General features: G+C 37.0%; 1 protein-coding gene across 2 annotated transcripts in view; it reads left to right on the top strand.

The window, feature by feature from the left end:
- Positions 1 to 15,661, top strand: part of LOC142344830 (dynein beta chain, ciliary-like) — a 270,411-nt gene that overhangs the window by 230,605 nt on the left and 24,145 nt on the right. For both annotated transcript variants that reach the window (XM_075396813.1, XM_075396814.1), the window contains exons 63-70: positions 2,568 to 2,727; positions 3,235 to 3,469; positions 3,909 to 4,237; positions 4,742 to 4,930; positions 5,298 to 5,426; positions 5,826 to 5,952; positions 6,388 to 6,560; positions 7,020 to 7,213. In XM_075396813.1, coding sequence (XP_075252928.1) covers positions 2,568 to 2,727; positions 3,235 to 3,469; positions 3,909 to 4,237; positions 4,742 to 4,930; positions 5,298 to 5,426; positions 5,826 to 5,952; positions 6,388 to 6,560; positions 7,020 to 7,213 — 1,536 coding nt within the window. The remainder of the gene's footprint in view (positions 1 to 2,567; positions 2,728 to 3,234; positions 3,470 to 3,908; positions 4,238 to 4,741; positions 4,931 to 5,297; positions 5,427 to 5,825; positions 5,953 to 6,387; positions 6,561 to 7,019; positions 7,214 to 15,661) is intronic.

Raw genomic sequence — 15,661 nt, 5'->3', positions numbered from 1 at the left:
AAATTGTCTCCAGACAAGAATAAAAGCTAGCTATTGTTGAGCTGTTGGAGAGAAGGAAAAAAGAAGCACAATGAATTGGACTTTTGTTTGTACAGTATGATAAAAATGAAATAATTATGATGCAATAGTGACGTAATTATTACGATACTATAAGTAAGACTTATATCACGTGAGCTGTGCATGCTTTGATAAAGTATGAATAATCATATCGCAATTAGTGTGGATTACACTTTGTTCACATGAGTTCAATGAGCCCATACAATGCCTGGATATCCGCAATTGTGGCAATCATACGAAGTAGTTGAACTACACTTTCTCTCAAAGAGGTCAGTGACCCACCTACATGGATGAGATCACCTAATTATCCGTAATTTTGAAGATAGTAGGACGTATTTATTGAACTACTATGATTAAACTGATACAATTTATGACTAATTTTAGACGATAGTAAATAATTCGTGACAAGTTTGTGCTCAGAAAACCTATATCAATCAGCGGAGCAGATTCGTCTTCACAAAAGATGATGTCTAAAGTTGATTTTTGTAAGGTCACTAAATAATTGGATTGTCGGGAAGAAATTTGATAAATACAGATGATGACAGGATTGGCTCATTTATGATATGTTTTGGATAAATATTTGATGAAATTTTGTTATTTTGTTTACTATTTGGGTTTTTTTTGAAAATTCTGATAAATTAAGTAGAATTTGGTTGTTCTTTGACAAGATATCGCCACTTTGTGGTAAAAATGGGTACTTTTGGCAAGATTTGAGTGTTTTCGTTTGGCAATTACTGGGCAGTTTTTGCTAGACCTGGTTTTTTTTTGGCAGGAACTACGAATTTTTGTTAACATAAGAATTCTGCTTTTTTTGATAAAAATGGTGTATTTCTGGAATAGAAACGGGTATTTTCTGGCTATAATTGGTTCTTTTTGGCACGAATTTGGTATTTTTCAATATTTTGCTTTTTTGGCAATAATTGGATGTTTCGTGTCAAGAATTGGGTGTTTGTTGCCAATAAATGGGTATTTTTGAGGATAATGGTGTCTTTTTTCCCTTAAGAATTGGAAAGTGTTATTGAGGGATTATCTTGCTGATCCATTTCGTGTGAACAGCGCGGACATCATGCGGTGAGGTACGTCTTTGTAAATTGACATTTGTAAAGTGTAATATGAGAAAACGTGAATGACCTACCTAATTTGTTATTGAGGGATTATATTGCTGGTCCGCTTCGTGTGAACAGCGTGGGTATCATGCTGTGAGTTACGTCTTTGAAAATCGACATTCTTAAAGTGTACTATGGGAAACGATAATTGACCCAACTATTTTGATGTTAAGGCGCTATCGTGCTAATGCCTTTAGTGTGGACGGATTGTGTATCATGCTGTGAGGTACTTCTTTGGAATTTTACATTGGAAAAGTTTACTATGAGAAAGTGTAAATGTCTTAAATAGTTTTTTATTAAGACTTTATCTTGCTAATGCCCTTCGTGTGAACAGCTTGGGTATCAAGCTGTGCGGTACATCTTTGGAAATTGACATTTGTAAAGTGTAATATGGGAAAGGGTAAATGACCTAAATAGTTTTTTATTAAGGCTTTATCTCGCTAATACCTTTCGTATGAACAGCTTGGGTATCATGCTGTGAGGAGGTACATCTTTGGAAATTGACATAGTAATTTGTAATTTGGGAAAGCGTAAATGACCTTACTGATTTGTTATTAAGGGATTGTCTTGCCAATCCCCATCGTATGAACAGCTTGGGTATCATTCTGTGAGGTACATTTTCGAAAATCACGTAAGCCATAAGTAACTGTCAATGAGTCATAGTATCTAATTTAATGTTAAAACATTGCCTGGTTAATCCCCTTCGTGTGAGAAGCTTGAGTGTCATGCTGTGAGGTACGTCTTTGGAAATCACGTAAGTCGTACGCAACTGTCAATGAATCTTCCTATCTAATTTAATATTAATACATTACCTAGCTAATCCCCTTTGTGTGAACAGCTTGGGTGTCATGCTGTGAGGTACGTCTTTGGAAATTGACATTAGTAAATTGCATTCTGGGAAAGGGTAAAAGACCTTCTTATTTTGTTGTTAAGGCACTCTTGCTAATCCCCTTAGCGTGAACAGCTCGGGTATCATGCTGTGGGGTACGTCCTTGGCAATTGAAATTAGTAAACTGCAATATGGGAATGGGTAAATGACCTTACAAATTTAATATTAAGGGATTATCTTGCTAATCCCCCTCGTGAACAGCGTGGGTATCATGCTGTGAGGTACGTCTTTGGGATTTGAGGGAAATTGGGCTATACGTAATCTTTATACATAGGTACGTCTTTTACCCCCCCCCCCCCCCCACTCTTGCTTAACTATTACTACTTACGTTATTTCTATTTTCAAGAGCTAAATTAAAGGAAAACACGAAAAACAAGATGCTAAATATGTGCACGCGAACAAATAGTTTTTTGAAGATCTGGTGTGTCTTAGCGAAGTGTACAAAGGAGTTTAGCATGACTGTATTTAACATAGTCGGATGTCACTTCCCTCCCCCAATCTTGCTGTGATTATAGATGGACAGACAGCATTGCCCTGTATCGAGAACTAGAGAAGCAACTGCCAGGGGATGTGCTGTTGATCTCTGCATTCGTCTCATATGCAGGTGCATTTGACAAGAAGTACAGAGTGGATCTGGAGCAGAACATTTGGATTCCATACGTGTCACAGTTGGAAGTAAGCAGCTGCTTCTAATGTTTATGCTGACCTTGTTTGACTCACATAAACAATTAGTTCAAACTTCAAAAGATAGCCACCAAAGGTAGCACGGATACCACAGGTTGCACAGAAATATTGGCTCATATTATTGTATCGACGGTTGAGTGAATTCATTCACTTTTTTATTAAAAAGTAAACGGACAAAGTTAGACATCTGTTTATAGAATCTTAGCTAATCGCAAAATTCTCATCATGAAATCATGAACAAATCAAATTGTCACCTGGGGAAACATTTTGAACGTGCACCCCACACAATCGGCTTTTCAATGCCAGTAATTATGTTGCAGTATAATCCTCATCACCAGCGTGATTTTGTAGTTCGTTTCAAGTCTTCACGCTCATTGGGTGAGACGACGAATACATAAAATATTTCGTTTTTTACTGTCTGATTGGCGAAAGATAGAAAGATAGATATAGTGCTGTGATATTTATGAACGTTTAGTAATGCGATAGATCTTGTCACAGGTTCCAATTCCGATAACTGAGGGACTGGACCCTCTGACGATGCTGACAGACAATGCCCAAATAGCACAGTGGCAGAACGAGGGGCTTCCCTCTGACAGGATGTCCACTGAGAATGCCACCATCCTCACCAACTGTGAAAGGTGGCCACTAATGATAGATCCACAGTTGCAGGGAATCAAGTGGATTAAGAGGAAGTATGGGGAGCATGTTCAGATCATCAGACTGGACCAGAAAGGTACTTAATTAATTGTCGTTTGGCGCACAAGTTGAAGATGAAACAAATGTTAAAATTTTTAAATTGGTATTGCATTTTGCAATACCAGTTTAACCCAATTTTCCGGCACAAAATAACACCTAATTAATTTTTGTGACACAAGAAATAATGTATATTTCGATAATTTTCTCAGGCTCAGTTTCAGTCTTTTCAAGCTACTCATAGAAAATATCATGTCGCAGTTTTTCTATGTCATTTCGTTATGCACTTGGTCACCAGTTATAGAACTTGCGTCATTAAGCAGAAAATCATTATATGATGATATGGAACGTGTGCTTGGGGGTTACAAACAGTATTATTCTCCCATTAAGTTGTTGGTAGGGTTCATAAACAAAAAAAAAACAAAATTTTGCGTTTAAGCAAAGTTTAATGATTAACCAAGGGAGATCATTTTGTTCAGGTTACATGGACAGGCTTGAGCGCTCTCTCACAGCTGGCGAGACAGTTCTGATCGAGAACCTAGAAGAGGAATTCGACCCTGTTTTGGAACCGGTTCTGGGCAGAAACACAATCAAGAAAGGGCGCGCGATCAAACTCGGCGATAAAGAGATCGAATACAACTCTAATTTCAAACTGATCTTGCACACTAAGTTGGCCAATCCGCATTACAAACCGGAGATGCAAGCCCAGACTACATTGATCAACTTCACGGTGACAAAAGCGGGGTTGGAAGATCAGTTGCTGGCGGCAGTTGTGAGTAAGGAACGACCGGACTTAGAACAGACAAGGGTTAGTTTTTTCATATTATGGATCGAATTCCATACCGTTTCTACTGTCCTTATTTGGAATTTTTATCATGTATTTATTCATAAATTTTTTTTATGAACGAATATATGATGTGTCCAAATGTGTATCACATTAAGTTCCCGCGCATCACAATTGTTGCAGTTATTCCTAGTGGAGAAGTCAACTTATGAAAAGAACGTGGTCGACTGATTTGGGGAATAAAGAGCCTTGACGTCGAAACATCTTGTGATCTTGACTATATAATTAAAGCAGGAAAGTTCCTTTCTCTCTTATCGATTAATTTGTCTATCCTCAAATGCTCGACCGGGTTATCAGGTAGTCATGAACAGCAGCGTTAACTTCCCATTAAGTATTTGAGGAAAACGTTCTAAATGATTATAGCCTTTTAGCAATAACAAGGACTATTGCTTTCATTAAAGAACACACTTTAGTTCGTTCACTCACAGGCCTCCAAAAAATTGTTCACGGAAAATCAATTGTGTTTAGTCTGACCTGACAAAGCAGAACAATGAGTACACGATAACTCTCAAGCAATTGGAAGACAATCTTCTGGCTAGACTGTCTGCAGCTGGAGGAAACTTCCTGGGAGATACAGCCCTTGTGGAGAATCTGGAACACACCAAGAAAACGGCAGCTGAAATTGAGGAAAAGGTGGCAGAAGCTAAGGTTACTGAGGTACGTCAATTCAGCTTATTCTTTTTTCTTCTCAAATTAACTGTTCCAAAAATTTGATAGTCTGAGGGCTACAGAAGATCCATTTTTATTGGATTTTTTTTAGAAAAGTAATTTCGAGGAGCGCATCCTTGTAAATTTGGGTGACTACCTCAATGGTGTGAAAAAATTTTTGAGCACGTTGACAGCAGTAATTGCCTCATAATTGAAACTAAAATGGATGCTTTAAGCAATTTTATCTAATTCTAAGTCTTATCTCTCACATGCAAGGCATTCTGAAGCAATTTTGAGTTCATTTTGAAATCAAAGAGATAAGTTCATATCTTTACAGCAACACAAAATAATTTGTTGCATCTTGTGTGATTTTCAGGTGATGATAAACACTGCTAGAGAGGACTACAGACATGCAGCTGCGAGGGCTTCTCTCTTGTACTTTATCCTCAATGACCTCTACAAAATCAATCCAATCTACCAGTTCTCCCTCAAAGCATTCAGTGTTGTAAGTCCTAATATGCCCTATTTTAACCCTAACTGCCGGCTTAGACTAGAAATGTTCCTTGTGACTTTCAAAAAGAGTTCATAAGCCACAAAGCAATTTCAAATTTTTTTAAAAAAAAAATCTGGTTTAATATTTTCAGTTTTATAATTTTATATATTTTTTGGTTGGTTTGGTCGTTATTCTTGTTGAAGAAGGTTTCCACGCATCTTTCTTTTCCAAGTCTTTCCCCTTAAATTAGCATTTTTGCAGTTTTCTTTAGAAAATGAGAAAAAGGTTTCAAACTCGTGACTGCTGCTTTCACAGCCTATGCTATTTCTAAAATATATTTACGCCATAAACGGGTGATAGCATTACTGATGGCATTTCTTAAATATAATTTCACTTATTGATAATGCTTAGGTGTTTGACATGGCGATAGAACGAGCGGCAGTTGCGACCAGCACCAACCCAGACGAGAGTATCCGGGAGAGGGTGAGGAATCTGATTGACCAGATCACATACCAAGTCATACTCTACACCACTAGAGGTTAATACATGGGAGGTGTTTTTTGGATAAATTTTCTTTTGTGGGAGGGTGCATGACGTATTGTAATGCACTTAATGATGTCTATTTGACTTTTGGTGTTAATTTCTTGGGATCATAAAACGGCACGGTGAGATGGGTGGTCATTAATATAACTAGGTTCTGGATAGTTTTAAAGATTTCATGGCAGTTCTCACAAAAATCCTGAATCTGGACTTCTGAAATTTTGGTGTTAATTTCTTGGAATCATAAAACGGCACGGTATGGGGGGGTATTACTATAACTAGGTTCTGGATAGTTTTAAAGATTTCATGGCAGATCTCACAAAAAATCCTGAATCTGGACTTCTGAAATTTCGCAGCAGCAAATAAAGTTTTTTTTAGCCAGGTGAGCATGTGCTGGAATATCATTGAGTAACCTTTTAATATTTGTCTTCAGGTCTGTTTGAAAAAGACAAGTTCATATTCAAAGTGCAAGTGGCATTCCAAGTGTTACTCCACTCTGGGGAGATCCAAAAGGATGAGCTGGACTTCCTTCTCAAATTCCCGACATCTCTCGACTTCAAGAGTCCAGTTGACTTCCTCAGTGACTCATCCTGGGGAGCTATTAAGGTTTGTCCTATATGTTGAGAAGTTTGTAGATAAATGGTGTTTGATTCATTTAAAAACCCAATTATAAAATATGCGGCTTTTTATGCAACCTGAACATTACAAATAGATCACAATTTGTATTGAACAAGTTTGGTAAAACTCGCTTGAAATTGAAAACATTAGTACATCGCGATCCAATTTTTTTCAAAGAAATTGTCATTTAGGAGGGGCGAAGAGGTGAAATTAAGAAGCTGTAGGGTCTAATTGATTCCCCCAGTGGAGAACGAAAGCCTGACTTTTTGCAGTTTTTTTTTTACAAATGTTGGAATATATTTCTGAGAAACCTGTAATATCAAAACAAATTAAGCATAGTTTTCTTGAAGGAATTACTAATAATTCAATTTTACATTGGTTAGATCAATTAAGCGAGTTCGATGTTTGCAGTTATGTGTTCGTATGTATTACGTTGCTTTTAAACAGTGTCTGGCGGAAATGGACGAGTTCAAGAATCTGGACAGGGACATAGAGGGGAGTGGGAAGAGGTGGAAGAAGTTTGTGGAGAGTGAGTACATTGAGTTGGAGAAGTTCCCTCAGGAGTGGAAGAGTAAGACTGCTCTACAGAGACTGTGCATGTTAAGGGCACTCAGACCAGACAGGATGATATATGCCATCGAGTTAGTAACTCTTTGACCTCTAAAGAACATTGGGTAAAGAGTAACTAGAAGGAGCTCTGTAGACACATCTCAATTATGAGAGGAAATGAATGACCACTACAGATCCATGTCAGTTTTTATACAACCTAGAGATATTTTGTGTTGATATTATGACTTCTTAGATCAATGATTTTCACAATATTACAAATTTAGCAAATGTTGCAACAGTAGTAAGTAAATACTCTCTCAAGAGGGGGGGGGGGTTATCCTACGATACTTAAACATGGGATAATAGGGGGTTATCCTAGACGGAAAGGGATTAAGGGGATTAGGTCGCCTTGAAACTCATTTTTCCGTCATGACAACCCTAGCGACGGTTGATTTGAAAGCTATTCACGAAATTTACAAGGAATTGAAAAAGAATTATTCTCAGTACTGTGAAAGGTTTGTTTATTTCTTGGCAACATGTCAGTACTTGGATCCTGACCTTGATTTGGATTTTGCGATGAAAATCAGACCCTGTGGTGGACTGATTGGTATTGATAGTTCTTCTCTGGACAAGTATTTCAAGTCTTACAAAATTTTGAGTTTACATGCTATACTTCACGACGCTTCAGGTTTTGTCTTTGAATATAGTGAAAAAGGGCCGGGCTATTTGTACGTCCTACCCTGTCCAGTGACAAACGAGTATCTTGGTCACGTGACAGGACTTGCCTTCTGTCTATGTGTAAAAACTTTTAAAAGCAATTTATTCAGTTTGCTGGAATGTTGAAATCACGACCAGTTGTTCTTGATTTTGAAGGCTTTCGACATAAAAGTCTGGTTTTATTATCAAAGAACTAGCTGTTTCGACAGAAAATTTTTGCGATACTGTGTCATTTTTACCCCCAACTTCATTCAGCATACTGTCTTCGAGTGAGAGACTATCATACAGTTGGGTGTCAAAATATCTCCATGGTTTGAATTGGGAGAGTGGAGATTATCTATATTGTTATTTGCAACAAATTTTTTGATAGCATAGCAGTTCGGTTTCCCTTGGCAATTTTTTATGCAAAGGGAACAGAAAAAACAGAAACTCTTCAGAAACTTCTCAAGAAGAACGTTATCAATTTAGAGATTTTATTGTGTCCAAAAATTGAGAATTTGAAATTTTTTCACGAGACACCAATTTGTACTTTACATGTTTTAAGCTGTCCTAAGCGACAACGAAATAACCACTGTGCAAGAAAAAAAGCTACATTATTTTACCTGTGGCTAACGAATGAATCGACGGTCCGAAAAAGCAGCACCGTCTCTACTTCAAGTGAACTTGTCCCCAAATTAAGTGGTTTACAGTTGTATAGCGGATGAAAATCAATTAACAGTTACATTTGTCAAAGAGGAAAAAATTGACAGTCGTGGTCAAACTGTACTGAGGAAACAGTAAATTGTCTGTACTGGAGCTGAAATAGAAGCCTTCAAGAAATACCTTTCGCTTTTGGAGTACTTTCAATTGTACCATGTCTTTGGAAGAGAAAATGCGAAAACTGAAACTAACCCTTTTACCCATACCCAAGCGTGCAGTACCAGTTCTGATGTCACTGAACGACAAGAGTCTTCCAGCTGAAATAAGACAAAGAATTGAAGAGAACAACGTACAGTCAATTGTTTTCAGAGACAAAACTGACAGAGTAAATGCGAACTGCACCGTTACTTTTATTAATGATAATCAAAACTCACAATTTGTAACTTATGAAATTTACATAATGAAATAACTAAATTTACCTTTTCTTTTTAAAAATTTTTATTTTGAAATGAGTAAAGCAGAGGATCAGTTAGATACGGGTGGGGCAATAACTGACTTAGTGTTTGATGATAATCACCATGAAAGGCGATCATGGAGGTTTTGTAATTCAAGGATACCACGATCAGAAGTTGTTTTTTTTACACAAGTTTTTATTATAATTTTTCTCATAAAAGTTTCTCTAGTAATACTTGTGTTTTTCCAGCTGGAAAGTGAAGAGTCTACATTTTGTTTTTCTCTTCTTTCTTGTACAGTTAGATACGCTCTTCCCAACCCAAAATTATGAATAAAATCATTTCAACAAATGACCGGTTGTTTATGGCTGTTTGCAGTCCGTCATGTTGTGGAAAAACAGAACTTATTTTCAGAATGTTACTCGAAAACACTGTTTGTCCAACGTTCCTCTCAATTTTTTATTTCTACCAACATGAACAACCCAAATTTAAGTCACTAGAGGAAAAATTAAACATACAGTTTACCAAATTTTCAAGCTTCGATTTGATATCGGAGCTCGAAAACTGTCTGTTGGTGTTTGATGATTCATGCGAAATTTTCAATGGCAAAGAGTTTTCGAAATTGGCTACAGCATGATGCCACAATAACATTAGTGTAATTTACGTAAAACACAATTTATTTCAACAAAGTAAATGGTCACGAACTATTGATCTTAATACAACACAAATCATTTTATTTAAATCATCCCGTGACATTCAACAGATTGGTTTAATTGGTCGACAGCTTAATAACACTCCATTTTTGAAAGATAGCTACGAGCTAGCAACCAAACAACCCTTTAGTCATTTACTGATCAATCTGGATCCAAAAACTTCAGACGTTTCACGTCACTGCTCCAATTTTGTTTCACAAGGACCATCCGTTTTTCACTTTCCCCCAGCTAAAGCTGTTACAACGAATTTGAGTAATGAGAGAGAAGGAGCTTTGTATGCTGCGGCGAATGTTAGAGACATCGGACATAAAATCAATAGAACTAATCAAGTTGGCACCAAATAGTTTTATTAACTTTCTTTGCGAGTGTTTGCTTAATATTGTCAACGGTAACGTTCCCGTCAAGAAAACTTTGATACAAGGCCATGAAAATTCATTTAAAAACCTTTTATCTAAACAACCAAGTTTTAAAAAAAGGCAGATTTTCGCTAAAAACAGGGTTCTTTTGAAAGGTATTGCTCTCTCGTGTTACCTTCATCAAAGGCAGTGGTAATGTATTCTGAAGAATTTATTTTAATTCCCAAAAAATGTTCATGTCAACACAACCGGCAAAAAGTGAAAGCTTTGATAATCCTCTTTACAAACATAAAGCCACGCAATTGTCTCTCATTCAAAGAAACAAGTTTCTAAAACCAGAAAAAAGTGAAAAAGAGGATGGAGCAGTCCAGACAGAACCCAGCATAAAGGTTAAAACAGATCATGAGGAAAAAGAGGAGCCCATGAGTGATGACAGTGAAATTGAACCTATTGTCAAAAAAAAGTACAACAACAACGTTTCAGTCAATAATGAGAGATTTGGGAGTGATGGTGAAAAACAAAATTGGAAGAGCAGAAATCATTCTCAACAAGATATTAGAATCCCCGACGGTATTCATTGAAGATCCAGGTGGTATCATTCATATTGATAACCAACCACTTGGCTTAAAAGCGTCAACATTTTTATATAACACACAGCTGTCAACAAAGAAAATTGATATTCAAAAATATTCTATAGCGTTATTAGCTCTCGAACTTTCACCTCATTTAGTGTCCAATACACATGCCAAACAAATCGTGGAAGCATCTGAAAGCGAAGAAGACATTTTTGCAAGACCACGAGGTCAATCAGGAAGCGGTTATCAAGTTACCAACCAAACAAAAACGCGCACAAGAAAAAAGACGGCAAAAGACGAGACCAAACAGCAAAAATGGTCTTACTTCTTCTGAGAAAAAAAACGTTGGACCAACTGTATTTGAAGGGACCTGCATCGTTTGGAAACCTAACGCGATTAAAAACCCAGAGCAAATTATCGTTTGGTAAAGATAAGACATACTTGGAAACCAAGCCATCTTTTACAAAGTATCGCCCATTTCGTTTACGATTTCCTAGACTTAAAGTAATAGTAAAAGACATAAAGGAATGTTGGTCCGTTGACTTGGCTTATGTGGATAAACTAGCAAAATACAACAGAATTGTTAAATATTTATTGGTTGCGGTCGACTGTCTTCCCAGATACCTTCGTGTGAAGCCCTTAAAAACGAAGTATGCAACGGAAACTCCGTCGGCCTTTAAAAAAATGATAAAAAACAAGCAACCACAAAAGTGTGGGTTGATGATGGTACAGAGTTTCTTGGAGCCTTCAAAACCTTATGCAACAAACGAAAAATTCATTTATACAGCTCTTTTAGTGAAAAAAAGTCTGCATTCGCAGAGAGGAAAATTCGATCACTAGAAAACTTTATCTACAAGTACCTTGAAGAAAAGTGGACATACTCCTACATTGATAAACTGGATCAATTTGTGAAAACAATTAACTCACGGGTCAACCGCGTAACCAAACTTGCTCCAAATAGAGTCACTAAAAAGGATGTTCCACGACTTGTCTCTTTGAGCGCTTAAACATTCTGGTTTCAGAGACCCAAATTTTACGTTGGAGGTTTTGTTAGAATTGTCAAAAAGGACGAAGCCTTCAGGAAAGGGTATAAACAATCTTTCACCCACGAAGTATTTGAAGTAGAAAGCTTAGCAACCTTCAATCCACCAACGTATTCACTTATTGATGCAAACGGTGACAAAATTGAAGGCAAATTTTATCAACCAGAGTTACAGCTTGTTCGTATAGAGAAAGATGAGTGAAAACCGTTTCACTGATGAATTCACTGTGCATGTTATTTTATCTGCTTCAATGGAAGTTTTTGACTCTAATCTCAGTTCATTTCGAAACTTTTTCAATGATGAAATTCAACTCGCTGGTGACTGGAGAGTAGCCCTAAGTGAGATCATTTTCCCCACAAAAATTGAGCATATTGTAAATGGAGACATGGTAGTATATAGCTTAAAAAAGTACGAAGACAGCCAGAAAAGGGCTACTGAAGCCAATGTGATCTCTCGTCCTTATAACGGGGAAAAATTGTCTATCATGACGGGAACATATAATTCAGTTGTTGACATACTAACTACTATCAAACGAACTGTTGGACTACCAAACTTTTCATTCAGAGAGATCAAGAAAACTGGAAAGTTTGAAACTTTGATGGGGAAAAATGAGGGAATTACTTTTCCAAGTAAAGAAATTCCAAGCATTGTGGGTTTTTCGGGCATTCCAGATGGCAGTGGAGTACACATAGGGTACAAAATGAAAAGCGCAACATCAAGCAGTCTAATGAAGAGTGATGAAACGGCAGCATACTAGGGAGAATTTCCCGTTGATCTTTGCTCAGGAAAGCGCTTAATTTTTATATATACCAATATTTTTGAGCACCAGTACGTTGGTGATACAAAAGCCCCCTTGCTTCGAGTCATTGATTCAAAACAACGTCTGAAAAACGGTAGTGTCTGCGAGCTTGAACCAACTCCTCGAATCGTTTTTTCCAATTTAGATTACAAAAAACTATTATCAAACACTATACAATCAATATCGATTGAGCTTCACACAGAAACGGGAGAATTGGTTCCTTTTGGTGAACCGGTAAAGTCATTTTAACCCTTCAGTTCAAAAAATTTTCCAATTAGCGTGGACTCTTATTACGCTAACCAAGCAACATCCTTACTACATTTCTCTGGCCACTACAGGCAAAGAGGCAGCATGTGTTGCATTCACTTTTCTCTGACTGCACAGTGTCAGCCAACGGATTGAAAATCTCTAACGCAAATGGGAATTACGCACACAAGATTCTTATAGAAACTGAGTTCTCACATAACAAAGATGCAAAGAACACTTGGTTGGCACGTCAAGGCTGTTCTTACGAAGAAGATCCATCTGCAATAAAGCCAGCAGAATGCACTTTTTTATGGTAAAGTAGCGGTAGACTTTTTCACATGTGATAAACATTTGCTCAGTGGTGTAACACTTCGTATTGCATTCAGAAGATCTATTGATAATTTTGGTATCGTTTCCGATGATGCTGCAAAACATTACAAGGTGAAAATTGTTGAAGTTAATTTGTACGTTCGCAAGATGACATTGAATGACGAGGTCGTGTCTGCCATTTAAAAAACCTTGCTTACTAGCCCTGCTGCCTACCCTACTTTGAAACTTTGACAAAGACGTTTTTGGCTTCAACTGGTCTGCATAGTTGGAAGCAAGAGGATATTTTTGCACGAGAGCCAATCCGAAGATTAGCCATTTGTCTCAATACAAACGAAGCTTTTTTGGGCAACAACATGCAAAATCCATTTCATTTTCAAAAATTTGACTTGGAACTGATATATATTTATCGCAACGGGTTACCAGTGGCTGATAGCCAAATATCTACAACTGATAAAAAACGCCTTTATTTTAATGCAATATCAGATTTAGCCTATATTGACAATGAACACGGAATAAGTCTGTCAGACAATCCCAACCATTTTGTAATGTTATTTGATCTGACTAGCACCCAACAAGCTTCTCATGATTTTATACATCCGGAGCTAACAAACTGTTCCATATCTATCGAGTTGAAGTTTTCAGCGGCCTTACCGACCAACATTGAAATTTTTATCATTGGAGAAAGAGCTAGTACAATTTTTGTTGATACCGCTCGACGAGTGTCAAAAAATCATATTCTAACAAACTGATGGACGAAGACGGTTTAACTCAGAGATGTCAAAAACTAAAACACAAATTTCGAGGTGTATTTGCAGCCGACAATTTTCCTTCAAAATTGAAATCAAACACTTTTTTAATAGTAAACGCGTCAAAATCTCAAAGTCCTGGCACGCACTGGCTCCTCATTTGTAAAAAAAGCAAGTATCTTCTGTTTGCTGATCCCCATGGACGATCCTTGTCTTCTTACAAGAATATTTATCAGCGACTTGCAAAAAATAATGTACAGTTTCACCAATTACTTGAAAACCAACCAATTCCAAGTCAAAACTCAGAATTGTGCGGACTCTTTTGTATTTTTATTGCTCATTTCATATTTGATGATAGACAATTTGTAAATTGTAGTGATTTTCATTTGATTCGCTTTGCTCTTCACATGATGCTCTGACAAATCTAACATTGTGAAATAATTTTTTTTTAAAACTGAATTTTTTCTTCATTCACAAGACGAACAAATAGTAAATCAGAATCTTTGTTTAGTTTTCCAAAACCACTCATAAATATATCCATAATCCGACAAGAACCACCAGAATGAGGACCACTCAAAATTTTTTCTACTCTTGTCAAAGTTTCACTACTAATTTGATCAGTTTGAGTTTTCGAAGAAATTGTAGAACACACAAAATTGTGAATTGTTTTCTGTGGTACAATTGATGTAGATCTTGCCAATGTTTTTGAAATTCCGCTAGTGACCGCTGTAGAGTTTGGAGTTTGGTTGCCGCTGTTGCCGAGGGTGGAAGTTGCTTGCGTACATTTGCTGTATCCATTTTCTCTCCAGATTTGTCATTAAAGTCAACGGCTAGCTGTAATCTTGAAAATGTATCTCCTTTAAATTCCAGACTCGTTGAAGTTGAAAACAAGTGTCTGAAGGTAGTGAAGAGACAGGGAACTGTCAAGGTTTTGATTGGCTTCATGGTCTCAACATCGATTGCACTCTCAATCAGAACGTGAAAATGGTTAGTGGGTAACTGACAAAAATCAGACTCAAAATGAGGACACACAGCATAGTTATTCGAAGCTGTCAAGTTTGGCTTTTCGTCAGTAATTAAAAACTTGAACTGCTTTTGAAATTGTTTGAAATAGTTGGGAGAGCGCTCAAACATTGCTTCCACCATCTTTACTACACTGATCAAATTTCTGCTTCTTTGCTGGGGGTGGTTTTGATGGGGAATCTTGCGTTGCAGATTCACTATTTTTTCTGCTTTTTTGACTAAACTTCCAAATTCTTCTAGAGTCAGAGAAATTCTCGGTTCAAACTTGTAATCCTCGGCCGCTTTCTTGAACAACTTTAGAAACACATATGTTCTGGTTCTCTCGTACGTTTTTAAAGTTGCCCTGAGCAAACGCTTTTCAGTTTGGGAAATGTCGAAATAGCAATCTCCAAATTTTGTGTCTTTTATGGAAGTAAAAGGCGTGGTAGGCAACTTGTTTTATCACTTTTAGTCAACATAATGTAAATAACTACGAAGTTAGGAGGCGCGGCAAGTTGGGATCAAACCAGTGTCGTCATATTTTTAATTAAATCCAAGTGATTGGTAAATACAATCTCAAGTACGCCCCACGGCGTACTTGAGACTGTTCATTTTAGATTTTTATACGTATGTGACCTTAGATAATAGTTAATTAAAAACATACCTCTATAAACCATTAATTACGTGAACATACTTGCGAACAAAGATAACAAGTACACGTGTTTTGTATATAAAGCGATAAATTTATCAGCACAACCCACACTTCTGTGTGGGAGAGAGTTGTTAAACATTAATAGTGTAGGGACCCATGTATTTTACATACAGGTTGATTTAGAACAGATGTGACCCTGGATAGTATAGTGTAGAGACCACACACAATTTACATAAAACCAATACAAAACAGATGTGACCCCAAATTCCT

Source organism: Convolutriloba macropyga, chromosome 8, assembly GCF_964194025.1.
Source record: "Convolutriloba macropyga chromosome 8, txConMacr16.3, whole genome shotgun sequence".
NCBI lineage: Eukaryota > Metazoa > Xenacoelomorpha > Acoela > Convolutidae > Convolutriloba > Convolutriloba macropyga.
Note: the sequence above shows the minus strand (reverse complement) of the source record. Positions and strands in the feature narration are given on the sequence as shown.